Source organism: Lacerta agilis, chromosome 14 (genome assembly GCF_009819535.1).
Source record: "Lacerta agilis isolate rLacAgi1 chromosome 14, rLacAgi1.pri, whole genome shotgun sequence".
Classification (NCBI taxonomy): domain Eukaryota; kingdom Metazoa; phylum Chordata; class Lepidosauria; order Squamata; family Lacertidae; genus Lacerta; species Lacerta agilis.
The window spans coordinates 48131445-48154436 of record NC_046325.1 but is presented as its reverse complement, the minus strand read 5'-3'; the positions used below and the strand labels follow the sequence as shown (position 1 = coordinate 48154436).

General features: G+C 42.5%; 1 protein-coding gene across 2 annotated transcripts; it reads left to right on the top strand.

The window, feature by feature from the left end:
- The first annotated feature begins 164 nt into the window (after positions 1-164).
- TRIP13 (thyroid hormone receptor interactor 13) lies at positions 165-14517 on the top strand. Of its 2 annotated transcripts, none has more exons than XM_033170404.1 (14): positions 165-245; positions 1145-1247; positions 2063-2228; positions 2839-2968; positions 4096-4151; positions 6373-6463; positions 6972-7044; positions 7839-7902; positions 10012-10098; positions 10444-10550; positions 11067-11220; positions 12376-12488; positions 13666-13735; positions 14054-14517. In XM_033170404.1, exons 2-14 carry the CDS (start codon positions 1156-1158, stop codon positions 14147-14149), a joined length of 1299 nt encoding a protein of 432 aa, XP_033026295.1. In that variant the 5' UTR covers positions 165-245; positions 1145-1155; the 3' UTR covers positions 14150-14517. The 2 variants fall into 2 exon arrangements, with proteins under 2 accessions (XP_033026295.1, XP_033026294.1); XM_033170403.1 differs by having other exon boundaries at positions 1141-1247.
- The last annotated feature ends 8475 nt before the right edge of the window (positions 14518-22992 follow it).

The following is a 22992-nucleotide window of genomic DNA, read 5'->3' as shown; positions in this document are numbered from 1 at the left end:
AGGGGGCGTGTCCGGAAGTGACGGAAGGGCCCCGGCGAGGAAAGAGGAAGCACTTTGCCCGCCCGCCTAGGAAGCCGTCTCTTCTCGACCTAGGGGGGAAGGGGGCGTGGCCGGAAGTGACGAAACCGGGAGGCGACGCGGCTGGGGATGAGAAGGGCGGGCGGGAATTTCGACTTGGGAGGCTGGAAGGCGGAAGGAAGGAGCGAGGGAAGCGCGGAGAAGCCCCGGCCTCTTTCTCGGTCGAGGTGAGCCCCTCTCCCGCTCCTCCTGCGGCCGAGCCTCCCCACCATATGCATGAAAATAAATAATAAATTATCAGTGTTAATAATAATAATAATATTCGTGCCACCACGGAATTGGAGCGGTTAGGTGGACAGGAAGCGGAGCTTTGGATGATCGTATTTATTCACTTTTATAGCGGCGTTGTTGGGAGCTGGTGGTTGCTTTGTTTTATCTATCTGTCTGTCTATCACTAAATTTGTATGCCGCCCTTGACCCAAAGATCACAGGGCGGCTCACAACATGAAAACACAGAATATATAAAAAAAGCATCAAGGAAGGCGAGGATCCCCCCCCCCCAATTTCGATAAAGCAGTTCAAATTACTTGTCTAACAAATTAACCCAGAAAGCTTAACATAATTGTCTTAATGCAAGTGATATTTTGGTAATATAGATGATAGCATCTGTATTATTGTGGGGAAAGTCACATTACATGTATTGCCTGAACTCAGCTAGCCTAAATTTTTCATAACGGTGCCATTGGTATTCAGGTTGCTTTGGTACTTCTAGACCACTCCACAATCACATTTTTGGGGGGTGTTGTACCTTTGTGTGCAAAACTTACATCTCATGAAACATGTACAAGAGGAAACGAAGGGGGGGGATAGCGCCATATAGTTTTTCTATTTCTGTTATGTGGTCAGTTATTTACTACCTTTCAGTCATACTCCTCAGATTAAATATTGAAATTCTACCATCATTTTCTACATATTTATTATCACAGTTGCTTTGACATGAATGACATAAATTTGATAGAAATGACACTAGGGTAGAAGGGAAAAATGAGCACTACAATAAACCAATGTTTTTACAGTTGACAATAAGGACCTTCCTCTTATAACCTCTATTTATTTTCACAGTTAGGTTTCTATGAAATGGACAAAGCTGCAGGTGACTTAAAATTGGCTCTTCACAATGGATGTGAATCCTTGCAGATACATGTAGAAGTTCATCAAAAATCAAACAGGTTGGTTAAAAAAGTTGCATTCAGAAAACCCCTTTCATCCTCACTTGTCGCAAAATGTCATGTAAATAATAAGTCCTAGAAGCTGACTAGACACGGTGGGGCTCAAAACCATGTGTAGATCTCATCCACGCTGTATAAAATGTTTAGAAAAAACAGCCTTATTTCTTAACGAAGTTGTTGCGTGTTCTGTGTAGTTGCCTTATACAGATCATTGGTCCACCTAGCCCCCAACACTCCAAGATCACTTTCAGAGATACTGAAAATTGCACATAGGACCTTTATGCAAAGTAAATGATCTGCCACAGAACTTTGCTATCTCCTACATTCTAAAGATTAAGGAAATCGTACCTTCAGGAGGAGAATCAGTTACATGGGTAACTTTTGTTACTTTTGTATAAAGGTAAAAGTAAAGGGACCCCTGACCATTAGGTCCAGTCGTGTCTGACTCTGGGGTTGCAGCGCTCATCTCGCATTACTGGCCAAGGGAGCCAGCATGACAAAGCCGCTTCTGGCTAAAAAGCATATTTTCACCTGTGCCCATAGCAGGGGACCTTTCCTCTGTACAGTGAAGCTTAGTGCATGAGGTTTAGGCAGGTAGATTTTGTTTTATTTTTTCCTAAGTTTCTCCTTTCTGCAGGCCCTTCAGCTGAGAGCAGCTTGGTCAATCCTTTGTAGGATACCATAATCAGGAATGTGAGGGTTAGCTGCTGGGCATACTTTTCATGGCCACCGAGTAGGTGGGGTCTCCTTGCACTGGGTCTTTTCTAGCTGTAACGGTTATGCCTGAACCTATGATGTTTTTCTCTTTTACCCAGCACTGCAAAGAAAGAGGATATCAAACTGGGTGTCTTAAAACTACTAGAAAGGCATCCTGTGGTCTTTGGTGATTACAAATGGACTGAGTTTGATGATTGTTTCCTAACAAATAATGTGCAGTCCATTGCAGTTGTGGACACAGAGCTAAAGTTGAAGGAAAGACAGGTATTACCTTATGGCTTACCTTATTCAAAACTTATTGGGGGTGGTGGTGGAAGGCTGCAGCTTGTTACTATTAAATAAGATGATGAAAGCGGAAGTAACGTCCACTACAATTGCTATTAAGTGCATTTGTCTGGATTATGAATGCTTTCTGCAGTCCAAATTCCCCCGTATTGTTGGCTCCCCTTTTCCAACTGCTACTGGAGAATGCATGCATTGTGTAAGATTTCAGTTTTGAATGCTCCTCGTATGAAAATAGAACGCCAGATAGAAAACTGACATGACAGAGAATGGGTGGACAACAGCATTTCTCCCGCAAGTGCCACTTTTTTTAATATGAAGAGTGTTCCTTGCATTTCCCTCCTACAGTCTGAAGTGGTGAAGTTCACGCTACCACCTCATTCTCTTGCATGTATAGATGAGGGCTTATTTGCTATAATTCATGGCAAGTTTGGTTAGACTAGGCCAGACTCCTTTGAAAACTGCCTCAGACCATTTTTACCACCACTTGAGAAACTGGACACTTTACCTTGCTTTAACAAAAGTTATCTTAAAAGATTTATCCAGATTGCTTGCCAGAGAGTTCTCATGTGGTTTTTCCTCTTCATTACAGGCAATTAATCTGAGTAAGTGCAGCCTTTCCATTCACATTTTTCATCTCGTTGAAGAAGGGCCCAGTGCTGAAAATCTGGAGGCAGAGGATGAGAATATTGTTGCGGCTAATCACTGGGTGTTACCAGCAGGTATTTTTTTAAATTATGTACAGTTTTTAAGATGGTCCCTGATGGGGTTGGAACAGCATAGGATCAGAAAGTACTTGTCAAGAGGAAGTAGAAGGATGGTTTGATTATGTGGGCAGGGACAGATTTAGATTAAAGCTGTGGTGGGAGCAAGCAAGAAATTGAAAACTGCATAGAACACTAAATTAGAGTTCCTGCCACTTACTTGTAATGGGGGTTTGAGTCTCATGTTGGGCAAAAGATTTCTGCATTATCCTAGTGGTCTCTTCCAACTCTGTGATTCTACGATTGCAGCTATACATGAAAATAAATGAAGAGCGAGAGTAGTCCTAGATCTCACACAAATTTCCCAGAGTCCAGTAAGCAAGGTGGAGGGCTCAAAAAGCTCTTTCCATGACTTGACTCAAATTTACAGGTGATTAGATTGCAGATGGGGAATCTTTGACCCTCTGGATGTTGTTGTTGTTCAGTCGTTCAGTCGTGTCTGACTCTTCGTGACCCCATGGACCAGAGCACGCCAGGCACTCCTGTCTTCCACTGCCTCCCACAGTTTGGTCAGACTCATGTTAGTAGCTTCGAGAACACTGTCCAACCATCTCATCCTCTGTCGTCCCCTTCTCCTTGTGCCCTCCATCTTTCCCAACATCAGGGTCTTTTCTAGGGTGTCTTCTCTTCTCATGAGGTGGCCAAAGTACTGGAGCCTCAACTTCAGGATCTGTCCTTCTAGTGAGCACTCAGGGCTGATTTCTTTGAGAATGGATAGGTTTGATCTTCTTGCAGTCCATGGGACTCTGGATGTTGCTGGACCACAACTGCTGTCATTGCTGCCCATTGGCCATGCTGGCTGAGGCTGATGGGAGCTGGAGTCCAGCAACATTTGGAAGGGAACAGGTCCCACACCAAGGTTAAAACGTGTCATGTTTTCTTAACTGGAATACGAAATATTATGTGATCCTATGTATGTGTGTTCATAAGTATGTTCAGTGCAAAGAATGCAGCACTATTTTATTAAGTTCCCAGCAAAGTTGGTGTAATTCATTAAGTAGCAAATGGGTTGTTGGGTTTCAAAATGATATTTTGATTTGCAAAACTACATACTGGAAATGATGTATAATGGTTCTATATTTCAGTTGAATTCCATGGTCTATGGGAGAGCCTTATTTATGATGCTGAGATAAAATCAGATGTAAGTTGAAAGTATTAAGTTTTTATCTGGGATATAAATGGTTCTTCATTGTAAGCTTTCACTGCACTAGATGAGTTGTCCATTCTTACTCAGGCTTGTGTCAAGTTCAGAAGCAGTTTTTTTTTTAATTAGTTTTCAATTACAGTCCATTAATAGTCTCATTATAACAGTACCAATTTATAATACAATTATCAATACCAATCGTCCAAATATAATTTAGATAACCTGCATGCTAGATTTGATGGTTTGATGATTTTCTTTGTTTCTGCATTCCAAAATCTTATTAATTTCAGTTATATTCTGATCTTAATAATAATCCCTTATACAACAACTGCAATATTAATAATTTCTATTTGTGTTGACACATTAAATGATTTACAAAACTACAAGTTAGGAACTCAAACCAACCAGAGTCATACCTCGGGTTGCGCTCGCTGCGGGATACAAATGCTCCAAACCCGGAAATACAAGAACGGGTTACTTCCATGTTTGGGTGCTCGTGCATGTGCAGAAGCGCTAAATCGTGCTTTGTGCATGAACAGAAGTGCTGAATTATGTGTGTGCGCAGACGCAGCGGCGCTCCCGCACGGATCGCGTTCGCGACCCGAGCGTCCACTGTATATCCTTGTTCTTCCTGTGATTGGAAAATACAGCTTTGAGGGCTGCTTCTGGAAAAACTGCTTCTGTTGCTGGACCAGTTTTGTTATTTAGTTGCATTTCCTCTCCTTGTTTCTTTCTCTTCTGATTCTATGGCTCTTAAATTTCTTCAAGCTGCTTGTAGTGGGCTATTTATGTACAGATTGCTCTGGGATTTTGCAAGGCTCCTGGACACATAGGTTTATGCAAATGAGAAATATAAGAAGTTTTCCATAATTCCTAAACATTCTCACAGTTTGTTGAGGATTTATGCTTTCTTTAGGGTCCCTATCAGTTTAATTACCTGTAGATTGCATTTAATGAGTTTCCAAAAGGATCCTCACCTGTTCTGTCGCTTCCCCCTCTGCTGTAATAGTCAGTGTTCCTGTACCACTTGGAAATGGTCCCTTGGTCTCCATATGTTGATCTAGCATCTTGAGCAAGCATCAGCAAACTTTCAGCAGGGGGCCGGTCCACTGTCCCCAGACCTTGGGGACTGGACTATATTTTGGTGGTGGTGGGGAAATGAATGAATTCCTATGCCCCACAAATAACTCAGAGATGTATTTTAAATAAAAGGACACAATCTTCTCATTTAAAACACTGATTCCCGGACCGTCCACAGGCCGGATTTAGAAAGTGATTAGGCTGGATCTGGCCTCTGGGCCTTAGTGTGCCTAGCTGGAGTAGCTAACAGTGCAATGTTCTCTCTCTATAAATACATACATATATACATACATACAAGCAGGTGTAGGATCACAATTTAAAGTTGCACTATTGAAGGGAAGAGTGAAAAGTGGGATGTCAAGGAGGCACAGGGATGCTGAGCAAATTAATAAGTTATTCCTTTGTTTTAAATTTTGTGCTATCCATAAGTTGACTAGTGGAAAACTTTGCAGGCTAGCAACTTTTTATTGGCTTGCAAACGAGACTTGAGTATGGAATCTCTATCTTCTTACTACTCTGTCCACTGTTTAAATCCCTAAATAGCTGGGCATGGATCCCACTGTACTAATTGATTAGGTATATTGGTTCAAAAGTGTACAACTTGTTTGCTGGTTTGCAGGAAAATGTCTTTCAAGATCATTACACAGTTAATCATGGTAAATGAGAAATTGCCTGTGACTCTTCTAAGGAACGTCTTCTGAACATGATTGTTTTCCAAATGGGATGCAATACTACACTAATATTTTAACAGACTGTTTTAGGAATGTCTGCCAGAATAGACACAAGACATTAACAGCAAACAAAAAACAAAACAAATAATGGAAATGAATGTTTGTGCAAACATTCTGTAAATATATTGGAAATGCCAGAGGCAGCAGGATATCTGACAAATTTCACAGCTATAGGTGTTAGTTTTTATTGCCTACTGATCTTGGAAGTCTTGTGTTATTTGCCTACAAATACAATACTGGGTTCTGATGTTCCAATGTGGTGGTTACTGTTCACACCTCCTTTTTGCCATCATTGAGAAAAAGAGAGTGCTTCATTTTTTTAAAAAAAACAACAACTGAATAATTCTGTTATAATGTGGAATTTTTATTTTCTCTCCCCACCCCTTTCTCTCTCTCTGCTCAATTAGCTATTAGATTATGTGACTACAACATTACTGTTCTCTGACAGAAATGTCAACAGCAACTTGATATCATGGAATAGAGTTGTTCTGCTGCATGGTAAAGTTTATATTTAAATTTTGCTGTTTTATACAGTGTGGTGTAGTGGTTAAGAGCGGTAGACTTGTAATCTGGTGAACTGGGTTCGCGTCCCTGTTAGCCACTTTGAGACTCCTTCGGGTAGTGATAAAGCGGGATGTCAAATCCAAAATCTTCTTCTGTTATAGCCTTTATATAGCACCCTTAAAGTGTTGAAAGTACTTCACATGCCTTGGCCTCATTCGTATGTGACACATAGCCATGGTTTACTTTAACCATGGTTTGTGGTTGTTGAACCAAACCACAAGTTAGTGTATATTTTAATGTACGAAAGGAATCTTAAAATACTAGACAGAAGTAAATTGCTTCAGTTTCATCAAACATGAAGCATGCAAAGGCCAAAACCTCACTTTAGTTGGAGATGATGATTAAACTTGTTAGCCCCTGCCCTTTTCTTTTTTAGCAAAATAACTCAAAGCAACTTACAAAATTAGATATGTGTTCAATGTGTTCTGTACTTTAACTGCAGGTCCTCCAGGAACTGGTAAAACTTCGCTATGTAAAGCACTGGCCCAGAAGCTGACTATTAGACTTTCTCATAGGTAATTCGGATAACTGTTTGGTATCTTAAAAATTAAGATAATATCTAGTCTAAGAGCTCTGCTTTTCAAAAGTAGACTATTTCTGTGCTATGCAGCTCCTTTTCATTTGCCTGCGACTTGCAGGAGAGAATTTTCCAGCGGATTGTTCCTTGGACACCTTCCCTCTGTTCTGTGCCTCCTCACTGGCAAGATGAACTCTTGGATGGAAGAAATTAAAAGCAATGCCGCACTTTTGTATTAGAAAGTGAGAAAACAAAATACTATGTCCCAAAGTAATTGAAATAACGTAGCTATTGAAATTCTAAATTATTTAACAAATAACGATAGGTTGAGCACTTTTTATAAATAACAAGTTGAGCGTGTTTTCAGTGGGGATCAAAGGACATACTTAGGTGCTTGCAGCTTTAGTGGGAAAGTTAACTTGGGCTGGATCATGCTGTGCGAACTTAGATCTTCCACCAGGATCCTTGGGGAAACGCTCTTACGGATAAGTTGGGAACACAGGAATCTGTCCTATGCCAAGTCAGAGCATTTGTCCGTCTCACTCAGCATTGTTGACAGTGACTCCCCTGCGTTGCAGACTCCCTGCTCTGCCTGCAGATGCCGCTGAGGACTGACCCAGGGACTGTTTGCAGGTGAAGCATCAAGCTGCAGGCAGCCCTTGCCCTCGACTTAATTTCACTTTCTGCAGGGTTATGACTGCACTCCTGGACTTTCCCCTATGAGCTATAGGAGCACCAGCAGCAGTAATGATTCCCTGCTTTTACTGAGCTGACTTTTCACTTAAATTTTAGATATCGCTATGGACAGCTGATAGAGATAAACAGTCATAGCCTCTTCTCCAAGTGGTTTTCTGAGGTAAGTATTTATGCAACATTCTTAGCAGTTTTGTGATTCAGAGAATGTTTCCTGCCTATGCAGTGGTTTAAAGATACTGTCAAATTTTCCAGTAGCTAGGGTTCATAGGCTGTGCTTTAGCACATGGTTCTTTTTATTTTTTGGTGTAAAAGTAAATACGGTATCCATGAACCTGATGCAGAGAAAACAGTGTTCTCCAGTACAGTCCTTTAGACGAAATGAAGTGGATTGTGAAGATTGTACCAAAATAGAGCTGCCTCATGTGACAATGCACAGTAAGAAAAATTGCAGAGGCCTGATAAGGGATGCAGGTGGCGCTGTGGGTTAAACCGCAGAGCCTAGGGCTTGCCGATCAGAAGGTCGGCGGTTCGAATCCCTGCAACGGGGTGAGCTCCCATTGCTTGGTCCCTGCTCCTGCCAACCTAGCAGTTCGAAAGCACGAAGTACAAGTAGATAAATAGGTACTGCTCTGGCGGGAAGGTAAATGGCGTTTCCGTGCGCTGCTCTGGTTCGCCAGAAGCGACTTAGTCATGCTGGCCACATGACCCGGAAGCTGTCTGCAGACAAACGCTGGCTCCCTCGGCCTATAGAGCGAGATGAGTGTCACAACCCCAGAGTCGTCCGCGACTGGACCTAATGGTCAGGGGTCCCTTTGCCTTTACCTGATAAATGGTGTGAATGGCTAACCCTCTTTTTAGCACAGGAACCCTATCCCTTCATCAGCCTTCCACTTCTTGCACCACCAGGATATCTCTGCAGCATGTACTTGGCCTATGGCAGCAATTGTCAACCTTTTAGGCCACATTTGGATTTCTGAGAAAGTGCCATGGATACCACTCCCTCTAGTCGCTTCTCTTCCCCTTCCCTCGCTTGCATCAGGCCTCCCTGAGAGACAGAAAGCATGCACACATGTATTATGAGTCAGTTGTTCTAATTTGCAACATTTCATGACTCTGCAAGTTCAGTAGTGCTAGTCAGGGGGATTGTCTGCAAAGGTATTTCCATAAATACAAGGGATCTGTGTAAAGCCTGGATCCAATAGAACTGCTCTGAATCCTGAAAAGCACATAGAGCTGAAAAAGGAAGTGGGAAAGAGTGTCCGTCTTCCAGCTTCCTTTGGTGCTATGGTCTTTTCAAGGAAGAAAAAGTTAACGGCCTTCACCGCCTTAATATCTGATGAGGGAGAGGTTTTATGGCTGATCCCTGATTTAGCTTATTGTCTAAGACTGCAATTCTGTACTTGCTTACCTGGGAGTAAATCCAACTGAACATAGTGGATTGTGGTGCTGGAAGAGGAACAAAGCAGGACACCTATCTTAAAGGTAAAGGGATCCCTGACCGTTAGGTCCAGCCGCGGATGACTCTGGGGTTGCAGCGTTCATCTTGCTTTATTGGCCGAGGGAGCCGGCGTACAGCTTCCAGGTCATGTGGCCAGCATGACAAAGCTGCTTCTGGCGAACCAGAGCAGCACACGGAAACACCGTTTACCTTCCCGGCGGAGTGGTACCTATTTATCTACTTGCACTTTGACGTGCTTTTGAACTGCTAGGTTGGCAGGAGCTGGGACCGAGCAATGGGAGCTCACCCCGCTGCAGGGATTTGAACCGCCAACCTTATGATCGGCAAGCCCTAGGCTCTGTGGTTTAGACCACAGTGCCACCTGTGTCCCCTTTCTTACCTATCTTACCTTCTCCTAAAATCACAGAGAAGGAACTACAGTGGGAACAAATCAGCAGCTCTGCTTGATGCTCCCTGTTAGCAAAAAACGTTTGTTCATTCTAAGCCAGATGGGAGCACTGTGTGTGCAGTCACACCTGCAATTCCATGAGGATCCTCTGCCACCTAGACTTCTTGGAGGAGAAAGGCCCCATCTGCCACATGGCCCTGTGCCCCACTGGAATGCTGCACCTCTTTTCAAGTTCTCCATCATCCTCACCAAAGGATGTTGAGCCCACAGGTCAAGAACAGTCCTGTTTCTGCTGCTGGTATAGCTGTTGTGGCGGCAGCAAGTCCCCACATTTGGTCACCAGAGGTGACTGGGAAGGTGCCAAATGACAAGGCTGGCAGAAAGGAATGCATTATTTTTACACATGCATTTTTTCCCCTCAGAGTGGCAAACTGGTTACCAAAATGTTCCAGAAGATTCAAGAATTAATTGATGACAAAGATGCCCTTGTATTTGTGCTGATCGATGAGGTATGGCCACAGCACCATTTTAAATGACAAAACATTGGCTGCACTACATTTCTGGGTCATGGTGGGAAAGAGAATGGCGGAAGGGGCAACTTTGATTGGCAAGAAGATGATCATATTATTTAAACATAACTTATTTTTAGTCCCTTTTAACATTTATGATAATGGTGTTTGAGAGTTGCTGTAGATGGCAACTTAGTTGACAGGACAAGGAAAGTCCTAAATGTGACTGGTTGATGCCTCCAGGACAGAGTAGCTGTACACGCATTAAATACATGTTCTACTGTGATTACTGCTCCTAAAAATCTGTGAGAGAGCTAGTTTTGTTTGTTTGTTTGTTTGTTTAAGGTGGAAAGTCTCACAGCAGCACGTAGTGCTTTTCGGGCAGGTACAGAACCTTCTGATGCCATCCGGGTTGTAAATGCAGTCTTGACACAAATCGATCAGATCAAAAGGTAACAAACCACATTTATAACTTTTTTCTGGAAGGGTATAAATTGCCTAGGAACAATTGGAAGGAACAGAAGCAAAGGAGCTAATTTACAAGATCTGATTAGTAGGTCCTAATAAGGCAACATTTATATCCTCCCATCTGGCATAAAATATGATCAGATGATATTTGCCATTCTTACAGGATAATTGCTCCATCCAGGTTTCATTGGAAAGCATCCAGATTCATTTGTCCAGTTTTGAGTGGGTCCCTTTAGTTGTTGAGGCAGTAGATACCCCTACAACGCTGATATGCAGTCCCAGTGTCCTTTGGGGTCCTCTAAACCTCAGCTTTCACCTTTTAGATTCAAAGTATGTTCTTAGCTATTGTAGTCACAGAGTGGCATGGCAAAAATTTCAGATTAAGTCCTGCAGGTGCAGTCACCCAATAGGCTATCAATGCAAATGTAACTGACAGTGGAAACTTTCAAGTGTTGAACCTATGAAATGAATGTTACAACATCTGTGTGTGTTTCTTAAAGGTATCCTAATGTAGTTATCTTGACGACTTCAAATATCACGGAGAAAATTGATATGGCCTTTGTGGACAGAGCAGATATCAAGCAATACATTGGTCCACCTTCTGCTGAAGCAGTGTTCAAAATATATCTTTCTTGCTTGGAGGAACTAATGAAGGTAAACGCTCAGAAGCTCTTATCATCCACATTGTATCAAATCCTTAGAGGCACGACTAGCATCCTAGGTTAGAAGGTGGGCCCTCACAGTAAAACGCTGTGCATGTGTGAGACTTCAAAGCCCTCTTTGCTCAAGCAGGAGGCAGCCCCAAGTCAGTGCAGAGGTGGGGGTCGGTGAGGCCTGCCTCCTCTAGCAAGTGACCGTGTGGTCAGGCTGGCTCTGCTTTCCCCAGGCTGTGAGAGAAGGTGGGGGGAGCCGAGCTGTGCGACTGGGTGCCCAGGCTTTCTCCACCTCCCATCCAGCTATAAAGGGAGGGCTATCTTGTGATCACCTGCCACCCTTCTGAGGGAAGAAGGAGAAAAGGACTGGGCAGCTGCTGAAGCTCAGCAGAGCCATAAGAAAAATCCTTGGGGCACCTCAACTCTCCCTTTTTCTCAGTCCTGGAATAGGGAAGTCATTGTTCCCTTTGAATGAGCAACCTGACCCTTAAAGGAAATGGAACACATTCCTTCTCTTCTCTCCACCCCACATGAGCCCAGAGCATCTGTTTCACAGCAGAGGGAGGGAGAGCAGTTTGTTTCTACCACTTTTCAGGGTTTTAATAAACCTTTTGTGTGTTTTTTTTAAAATAAATCTACTTCTCCATACTTTGGTGTTTGCATACCTTGGGTATGTTTGTTTCTATTGTTGCTTTTCTGCTTACAGATGTTTGATTATCGTTGTTCCATCATTTACCTCTGAATGCTCATTATGTTACTTACCTGCGCTAGATATTGGTGAGCTACTAGTAGACAACATGTGGGAATTAAAAAATTGTTTTTTGGTTGTACCCAGGGCCCTCAAGGTGGTATACAACACATTCAAACAAACCAGATTGAGAAAAGAACAAAATGTGTGTGAGTGTGTGTAAGCAAAACTCAGAGGATTGGAATAACCTCCACAATCTGCAAATCATTAAGAGCTGTGTGGAATAGACATTGTTTTTGCTTCCCACCTGAAGGTGAACCCAGGTGGGGCCAGTCTCACCTCCCTTGGGAGGGACTTCCACAGTTGGAGTGATGCTGTGTGTTCCCCCCAACCTTTGTTACGTTTTGAGTAGTAATGCACTTGTGAGATTCATACATTTATTACAGATAAGATCTTTTCCCTCCCAAGTGCCAGATAATATATCCTCGACAGCAGCTGCTGACACTCCGTGAGCTGGAGGTGATCGGTTATTTAGACAGTGATGTGTCGAAATTGAGTCTCATATTGAGAGAAATTTCAAGGTAGGATTCCTGGTTTCATTTATCTGTCTTTCAATTTTACCCTCACATGTAAAGTGAAGGTTGTGGTTCTTCACATGCTCTCCCATGAAATAAAATGCTTGTGTTTTCAGAATACAAGCCAAAGTGAGAAATTATTTTCTGCTGTTTCTTGATGGATCTATGCAGGTTTAGTACCGGTACTTTTGGGGGGTAAAATAAGCAATTAATGCTGCTTCTAATAGGGTAATAAAATTCCCATGATTTTTAATGAGCTTTTTGCTAGAGAAAAACTATTATAACGTAGTGCAGCACTGAAAATGCAAGTGCTTATGGCAAGTATGAATTGCATCCAGGTGAGCCAGAAGGGGGAAGCCTTTCCAAAGGGGAATTAACTGGTCCTCTTCTTCCACCTGTGATCAACATAGGTATGTGGGCCACTGCATTTTATGGTCTAGACCAGGCTTCCTCAACCTCGGCCCTCCAGATGTTTTTGGCCTACAACTCCCATGATCCCTAGCTAGCAGGACTAGTGGTCAGGGATGATGGGAATTGTAGTCTCAAAACATCTGGAGGGCCGAGGTTGAGGAAGCCTGGTCTAGGAGCTTCCGCGATCTAAGGCTAGTTCTGTCCTTTTTCTTGATATTTCATCACTCTCTTTCTCAGGGGATGTAGAATTGTTTTGTGGTGTTTGAGTAACTTTCTGAAATAATAAACGTTGAATAGTGAACAAGAGTTGCTGCGCTTTATCTGCAAAATGCCTCTCCTTGTCACAAAGTAAACGGCAAGAATAACAAAAGGAAGACTTTTTTTTCTTTTTAAAAAGTAAATCAGCTTTTCATGTCAAATACATCAAAAAAAGCAATGGAAGAAGTCATCCTGGTTCTGGACAAGGCTTAGAACTTCCCCCCACCAACATCTAAATATCAGCAGACAGGGAATTTTCTGTAGGGAAACTGAGTTCCCACCTGCAATCTGAACAAGTACAGTCTTATCTCCTCATCTGCTCTTCGTGAGAACTAGGTCTAAGGGAGACTCATTTCTGAACACCAGAGCTACTGACTACCAGCAACAGGAGATGTTGTAGAAATTACCAATCTCATATCCTAATTTTGCTATTCGTGGCACACTTAACACTTCCTTATGTGCTTGTATTTGTGAAAGTGAGCTTGATGCCTCTCATGCTTCTGTGTTAATACAGGAAAAGTGAAGGACTTAGTGGCCGTGTTTTAAGGAAACTTCCTTTTCTGGCACATGCACTTTACATTCAGGTAAGGCCATGCTACTTATTCTTGTTACTGCAGGGATGGACCGTGTTCGCTTGCTGGCTTCCTCTGACCCAGGGATTGGGTGCCAACAGCAATATGTGCAGCACCTACTCTTTGTTGACCCATTTCAGACTTCTGTATACAGCTTTTGGAACTTGCTCTAATATATTTATTGCCTATTGGCTTTCCCCCAGTTTTGATGGAATTTAGCAATTTACCTTTTGCTTGTAAAATGCCGGTGCCATGGGGCCAGTCCCTCCCTCTCTTATGTGGTGGATACACTTACCTTGACCCTGTTTTTACTTTTATTTTTTATTCTAGTCACCTAACGTCACAACGACAGCTTTCCTTCAAGCCTTGTCACTTGTGGTGGACAAGCAATTTGAAGAAAGAGCAAAACTTGCAGATTGCGTTTGACATTCTCCTTCCTCCTCCAGTGCTTGACTGAGTATAACACTTCCGTTAGTTACACTGTTGTATTGTCTTTCTGCATGATTGTTAGGACTTATTGAGGAACCCATAAAAGCCTGAGTAAGAACAAGTAGGGAAACGTATAGTTTTTTCAATGATATGTTTTCCAAGTGCAGTTTAGGCATAGAGACTTTATATACAATGAAGAGCTTTATTTCATATGAGCTGTAAACCTGATTAATTCCTACAAATAACTATTTTTGTCACTGTTCATGTACATTTTTTAAAGCTGTATCGGAAATCCTGCACTTTGTGTACCTGTAATTTGTATCATTTTCTGGTATTTTTCTGAACTAGAATATTGTCAACAAAATAATTCTGATCCCCCCATTAAAAAAAAACAAAACTGCCGAAACAGATGTGCTGATTATGGGTGAGATCCAGCTTAGTCTTTCCGTCAATTCTTTTGACCCACAAGATGAAATTCAGTGCATGTAAAGTACATTAAAAGCACACAGACTAATAGGACAGATCATAAGACTAGGCATGTTTCTGACTTTCGTCTAATACAAATTGATCTCGGATCCTGACCACCTCAGACAGAAACTTGGCAACAGCCAAAGTCACACTGGGAATCTTACCGTCTAGTAGGAACTTGGCACAGAATTGGGCAGATTTACCTAGTAGATTTGCCATTAGTGGATTAATCAGATGTTGCCGGGCCTGTTTCTATAGTCTACTACTGGACAGGAGAATGTTCTTCATGCATTCTACTTCCTGATTAGCACAGGGACATAATCTTGCGAAATACGGGACACCAGCAAATCTACCCCAGAGCATTTCAGTGGGAAACACATTAAGTCTTAGTAAAAGTCTATTGTAAATTGATCCAGCTTAGTATGAGTGGGAATCTGCCTGGACAACAGGGCTTCTCCTCCCAGCTGCAGCCCCCCCCTCCTCCCAAAAAACAAGAACCCTGGAGCAGATTCTGGGCCTGTGTGGTGGGGCTGGGGGGGGGGTGACGTGCGAATGGACAAGCGTCATTGGATGTCACCACTCCTAAGGCTTCCATATTAGGCTCAAATAGTCACTCTGGTGCTGTGCAACAATTGTCCCTGAGCAGACAAAGAAGCCTTGTGAAATAGGGAACACCCCCCCCCCCCAATGCCATTCAGTCTGCCACAATTTAACAATGATTGATATAAAAGTGCACAGGGTCACTAGTATAATTACTGGGCAGACTTAGAGTACTTTATGTTTCATCAGGTGAAGATGAAATGCCTGTGTCTGACTGGCAGACCAACACGGCTACCTACCTGTAAGAGGAAAAATAGATATTGCAAATTTTCTAATACTTGTATAATGTTTTGTATATTGTCCATCACTTCTTGTTGCTTAGAATAAACTGAGGTTGCAGTTTGTCTTGGTTTGTGCTGCAAGCACCATAAAGTTCCCGTATCACTTTGATTACGTGTTCTTTCTATAGACCAATATTTGGATTCTTCTAGAACATTCTAAACAGTTTTAGGAAGTTTTACAGACAGCTGTAAAAGTTCTAAACAGTTCCATAAAGTTTTTAAAAGTGCTAATACTTAGGAGTTACATTACATATGCAGTGATTCCAACTTTTCATTTCGCGGTGACCTTTCTTCACAACTGAGAAGTATTAGTCCCCTTCTCAGTGTTTCTAAGCAAAAGTTCATCCCTTTATGATACAGGAAATCTTTTTTTAAAAAGTCAAAAAGTTATAACCCTAATATACACAAACCCAGAGTTCCTGAATTCTCCTTTTATTGCAACAATTTATAGCCTTCCTTTATACAAGGCAGCTGTCCCCCGCTCCCTGTAAATGTTCAGACACACTTAGGTAATTTCCAGATTCCTCTGCTACTAAAGAGTACACAGTACATTAATAGTTAAACCTGTTTCTTCCATCCATGCAGTAAGGGAGGCTGAAGAGTTTCCAGCCCAAACACATTGCTCACTTATTTTCCACTTACGGAAAAATATTTTTTCGTGCTTGTAGCCACTAGGTGGCAGGTGTCCACTGAATAAGAGACAATTGCCTGAGAATGTGAAGTCTGTTGGAAACTGAGCATGTTTGGGCTTTGTTTTTTTCCGTCTGCTGTGAAGTGACTAAGTTATTGCATGCACCACTCAGTCCTTCGACATTTTGAACACTGTCTGTCTGACCAAGATGCACTTAATGTTTCATTATAAAAAATAAAAATAAATCCTTCCAGTAGCACCTTAGAAACCAACTAAGTTTGTTCTTGGTATGAGCTTTCGTGTGCATGCACACTTCTTCAGATACCTGAAAGCTCATACCAAGAACAAACTTAGTTGGTCTCTAAGGTGCTACTGGAAGGATTTTATTTTTTATTTTTTATTTTGTTTTGACTACGGCAGACCAACACGGCTACCTACCTGTTAATATTTCATTATTAGGGGTTCAAGAAACCTGCTTCACACTTTTAAAAAGTGAAGCACTCCTCATTATGCAAACACACCTTATCCTTCTTCATACCGCTGACTTGCTGAAAACTAGCTACAGTATATTTATTTCATTAAAATGTTTCCAGCCTGCCTTTCTGAAATGTTTGAGACAGCTAAAAGCATCAATAAAAGCTATAACTGCAAGATGGATAAAACACAATAAAGATAAAAACATCATTACTTAGAAGAAGAAGAAGCAGAACAGCAGAACCCAGAAAGATAAGCCACAAGAAGCAGTGAAAACCAAAGTTCACCCAAATCATTAGGAACAGAAGGATTTCCTTTAAAATATGGTCTTCATACTGTAGCAGAAGACAGAAGGGACAAGGGAGATCCCTTGAGGCTGAGAACCTCACAAGTCTCTGCATTCCCACTGAAAAAGCCCGAGAGTTGAGAGCAGTGTACTGCAACACCCCTTGAAATTCATGTTGAACCCACTAGCAATACTGCTGGGTGGCACATTAGGAGAACAAAGAATCATAGAGTTGGAAGGGGACCCGAGGGACATCTAGTCCAACCCCCTGCAATGCAGAAGGTGCGTTGTCTTCCAGATGTTGGGATCCAGCCCCCAACCCCCATCCTGAATATTGTCTGTGCTGGCTGATCTATACGCAAGCACACATTTTAAAATACTAGAGTGGATAGAATGATAACAAGAGAAGCGTTTTCCTTCTCAGGTTGTGAAGAAGTAGGCTGCAGGATGCAATTGGTTGTTACTTTAACAAGTACTATAGACTCAGTGAAAGTTTGGAAAGTGAACTCCACCAGCTGCTTGAGCCAAAATCTGCAGGATAAGGGGAGGCGGTGGGGGGGGGGCAGAAATGCTTTGGATTATATCAACTCAAGACAACCATAAAAACAGAAGGGAACAGCTGAAATTGACGTCATCCTGACATCTTCTCTGCTCAAATTGGTGTTTTGGGTTAGCGTTGTGGGTGGCACAATTATTACTGTGTTAAAATTCAGTTCCACTGAGCTGACCCTCTCTGCTACTTTCCTGCCTCTTAATAATGGGTTGGCGGATTCAGGGCTGGGGTTTCTCAGTAGCAGGCAGGATGGTGGGGGTACGAGATTGTTGCGTGGTTCTTTCTTGACCAAATCTGAAGCTGCTCTTGTTCATCCAGGTACCAATGTGCAGAAACTGACCTGCTCAGGAACGGTGCTACAAACGCTTTGCATTACAGGCTCAGCTTCACTACAGACTCCACCAGCCTTCCTATTTGGAGTCTTTGATTCACTAGAGGAAGAACATGACTTTCCAGTTAGACTTCCTTGTAGTCCTGCGATGAAGTTGTTGTTATTTAGGCAATTTTGATGCTGCTTAAGATATAGAAATATCTCTTTAAGTGTTGCTTAGCAAACTAAAACAACAAATGTTAGCAGAAATACAATGCATGTTATTAATAAAAGCTAATATGAATTCCTTCTTCTGAAACACTTCCCCAGCCAACACCTTGCAGTCTCCTGGCTCTTGCCCAGGACTCCACCCCAGCTCTCCCCCATGCACACATTATATGCCAAGAGAGATATTTGTCCCAAGAGAGATGCTACCATGGGAACCCTCTTCTGGGGCAATGATCCATAGGAGGATTTGCTTGGGGCCATGTTCTGTGTGTTGAGAGCCGCTGTGATGTAGTGGTTAAAAGTGCTGGATTAGGACCTGGGAGACCAGGGTTCAAATCCCCACTCAGCTGCCATGAAGCTCACTGGGTGACCTTGGGCCAGTCACAAAATTATGGAGTTGTAGAGTTGGAAGGGACCCTGAGGGTCATCTAGTCCAACCCCCTGCAATGCAAAAATTTGCTTCTCCGCCTGACCCACCTCACAGGGTTGTGGGGATTAAATGAGGAGGGGGAGGACCATGTACATGTCATCTTGAGCTCCTTCTTGAGAGCCAGTGTGGTATAGTGGTTAAGAGTGGTGGACTTGTAATCTGGTGAACCGGGTTCGCGTCTCCGCTCCTCCACATGCATGTAGTCACACTTCTCTGAAGTCTCTCAGCCCCACTCACCTCACACAGGGTTTGTTGTGGGGGAGGAAGGGAAAGGAGAATGTGAGCCGCTTTGAGACTCCTTTGGGTAGTGATAAAGCGGGATATCAAATCCAAACTCTTCTTCCTTCAAGGAGAAGGTGATATATAAAGGCAATAAGTAATTGTGTGTGAATGTGCATTTCAAGGAGGGCTAAACCCCCTCTCAGCGCAACACTAGCTCTGATCAGACCTTCAGACTAATTCTGTTAAATAGCAAATTAGAAACAGATGCATTTCGTTAAATAACCGTCAAGTGTGTTAAATGCATCCCAGTGTTTAAATGAATTGTATAATGTAAAATTTCCTTTTTCCATGAGGAGGATTTACACATGAAGAAACTCTTTCTGGGTTGCAACTTGGCAGCTCTCCTGTCCTAAGAAAAATATTCAGTGCTTGAAACAGGAAAATAAAAAATTAAGTTGGCTCTTTCTCTGCATTGAAGATATGTTAGGATCTGTATTTTTTAAAATGTCTTTTCCTGACCTTTGACCCTGGGCTTCCTGAAAACCTTCTCCCCTGTGTATTGTAGTCGTGATGTTTCCATTCCTAATCAGCAAAGTTCTCCTCTCGCTACATTTTTGTTTAGATTTGCATACTGTATGTGATTTTTTTTCCTGGAGGTTGGGAGGGGGATGAAGGGAATAAGGAAAGCAATGCTGAACATTTTAATTAGGGGTGTGTCACAGATATGGACAAATCTTGGAATGAAACTCCCCCCCCCCCAATGTGGGTCACTTTGAGAGATTGTGGGCTTGTCTGAGCTGAAATGAAATGAAACCACTCTTCATTTTTCCAAAACAGGGTGTAGATTTGAACCCTGAACTGAAGTCAGACTGAATCTTGCATTTTTCAGAAATTCTGAAGAGGGGTCTTAACCAATTCTTGTGGTTGGCTCACACCCCTAATTTTAAAGTGCTTCCGTCCAGTTAACAGATCCCCCCCCCTTTGGGTAGGGGTACAAAGGGACTACTGTTTGCTTCTTACATTTGTACTGGATTATTAAAAAAAAGATTCAGCTGTAAGAAGTGGAAACTATAAAAGTAAATATTTCCATCTAACGTTGCAGAACTGAAAATACTAAGAAGCTCTAATTGGGTCAGTGCAAATTCAACACGGAGCCTCCTTTAACTGCGGTTGTGGAATTCTCTGCCGTAAGATGTCCTACTTGCCCACCAACATAGATGTATTTTAATTCAACAGCCCAATAGACCTTGAACCCTGGGGCATGATGTCTCTGAACGCCAGTTGCTCCTGGCAGCAACTCTCTAGTCAGGGTTTGCAAGAAGATGCTGGACAAGAAGGTTCCTTAGTCTGATCCTGCCGGGCTCTTCTTATGGCGACTAAGAGAATAAGCGTGAAACACTTTCTGAACTCCCTTAGAATGCAGACCCTCCAAGTGTCCCTATTTTCCAGGGATGTCCCTAATTTACAGAAGCCATCCCAGTTTCTGATTTGATCCCAGAATGTCCCACTTTTCCTTAGGATGTCCCTATTTTCATTGGAGAAATGTCGGAAGGTATGGAGTTATCTGATTCCTGAGCCATCTGAAGGCAATCCTATACAGTGGTGCCCCGCTAGACGAAAATAATTCGTTCTGCGAATCTTTTCATCTAGCGGTTTTTTTGTCTAGCGAAGCGGCAATGCAAACCGCGGTTTTCGCTAGACGGAAAAATTTTTTTTTCGTCTTGCGAGGCAGCCCCATAGACTTTTTCGTCTTGCGGGGCAGCCTTCCGCTAGACGAATGCCTTCGTCTAGCGAGTTTTTCGTCTAGTGAGGCATTCGTCTAGCGGGGCACCACTGTATAGGGAAGGTTTTTTTTTAAAAAATAAATAAATAATAATGTTTAATGTTTTATTGTGTTTTTATATATGTTGGAAGCTGTCCAGAGTGGCTGGGGCAACCCAGTAAGATGTGTGGGGTATAAATAGTAAAATTATCATTGTGGAATGGGATGTCCCTATTTTCATCGGAGAAATGTTGGAGGGTGTGAGAATGGCACCCAAAAATGCTACTACTGCGGCTGCAAGCATTTTCTTTGAGAGTAGAGATAGTAATTTCTGATTCCACATCTAGGAATTAAAATGCCAAAAGCTTTTTCGGTGAGCAGCAAGTATCCAGTTAATTGGTCTGCTGGACAAGAATATAAGTTAATTCTTTGATGATGAAGACACTTTTTGGATAAAAAAAGAGTGTCAGGAAAACTAGCCTGGCAAGAGGGGCAGCGACTTAATAGAGGGATGATGTTTATTACTCCAAGGGGCTTTGCGTAGGAGTGTTATCATTTGTTCTGCCTTCCTCTGCTCTCTCAGGGATGCAAAACTTTGAAATGTTGGGTTAGTGCCCATGAGAAAGAACCACAGCAGCAGCCGTGCCCCCAAAAGACAGCCGGCAGCCTTAACCTGTTGCCAGTTATTACTGGGTTTTGGTTTGCAGATGCGCAAATTATGTGTGATATGCATTAATACCTCTGAAATTTTACACTCACTAAGCAAAGCTTTCACACGCACAAACAATTCACTTTTGGGAGCTGGAAGTTAATGCAGCTGTTTTGAGTTTTCTAACAGCCAGAGGAACCTAAGTTTGGTATAAAATATGGACATTAGCTGGAGATGTGTTATTCTATAAAATAAAATAGGGTTATAAAATCAATTTTAACACAATGAAATTATTATGGATAATATTATTCCATAACATTTTAAAACGCAGGCCAGAAAGTTTACACCAGATTTAGCTTTCCAGTATTTAGCATTTGACATTAAATAAACTTGGTAATGTAGTTCCAAATTTGAAATACCAAATCCTCCTCCTTCAATTTGTACTTGCATTTTTAGTAATGATATTCTTGGAATTAAAGAACGCTGCAGACATTTCCTAAACAAAAAGTTTATTTCTGGAAAATATTTTTTTCCAGTTAATTACACACAACAACAGACATTGGGATTAGTGGAAGCATGTTCATTGCTGTCGATGGATCTGTTCCGTGTATATCTAACGTTGGATATCGCCCTTTCTTTCTTGTTTATCTATTCTACCTGTTTTTGGTTGAATGTGCTTAGAAATCTCTTGCAACCAGCAGTCGGGAAATTTTCAACTGGCAGGATGGTAAGTACGGTAGCTGGTTCTTGCTTATAGATAGGGAAAGGGCGGTTCTAAATGGTTCTAAATGAGTTGCTTCAGAGAGTGGCCTTTCCCAAAGTGGTTAGCGCTCAAATTAAAGGTTAGAGACTGCTGCAATTACCCAGGCATCCGTTTTCCTTCTGTGAAACAGTTGTGTATTTTTAAAACTTTATTTTTATTTTTCAAATACAAAATAACAATGGCTGCTTCCAGACCCATTTGTTGCGGGATGTGTAGCTACTCCTCGTGCACGTTTCTCATGGTGCCCACACAACAAAGTTGGCATCAAAATGCCAGCTCGTATTTCCGCCCTCTCCCCCCCAGTTTAATCTGGATTTACCCTTTTCGGGGTGTGGGTGTGTGGATTTGATAAGGATGCTTCTAGATGGGGCTTAATGTTGTAAAGGGTTTTTTAAAATGTCACAAACAGGCTGCTGGCAACAGTTTTTTGTTTTTTTAACACATCATGTGGATGCTACAATTAAAACAAGTCAACCCATGCCTGCACAAGGAGAATTCATCTCACAACAAGCACCCAATATTGCACAGTAATAAAGTACTATAAAGGACAAAACAAATACTTAACTTACTGGGTTGTTTAACACAATAACCACTCCCTTTCAAATAACATGATAAAGCGTGTTCTCCTTCATGGAGAGCACGTGTTGCGGTGGGGGCTAACAAGTCACCCCTCTGCTGCTGGGCGGGTTAGTTTGGATGGCCACTACTGTGATTGGGCTCTGGCTGTCGTTGGGGAGATTCATATGTTGCAATTTGTTGATGGACAGCCCAGAGCCTATAAATGACCCTGCACTCAGCGTCGGAGCCCTCCTGGCTTCGTGCATCGGATCGCCCGCCCTCCCGCCCTGTTATTAGGCCTCTGCGTTGACCTTGCTATGCCTGTCATGGGGTCGTCTGCGTTGAGCAGGGGCCTGGTAGGAATTTTTGCCACTTGGCTGATTGGAATGTTGCCATTTGGTTTTTCGCCTACTGCGTAGCAATTAGTCACAACTTGTAAGGTTGGCGGTTAGGCATTGGTTATAAATTGGTTTAGGAGGGGCAGAGTTGGCTGTGGTTGCCCCTCCTATGCTGCGAAGGGGCAGGTTGGCTGTGGTTGCCCCTTCAAAGCTGCTGCTGCGAGGGGAATTCCGTTACAGGAATCCAGGGGCTCACCATGCTTGTCCGTATCCCCCGGTCGAGGGCC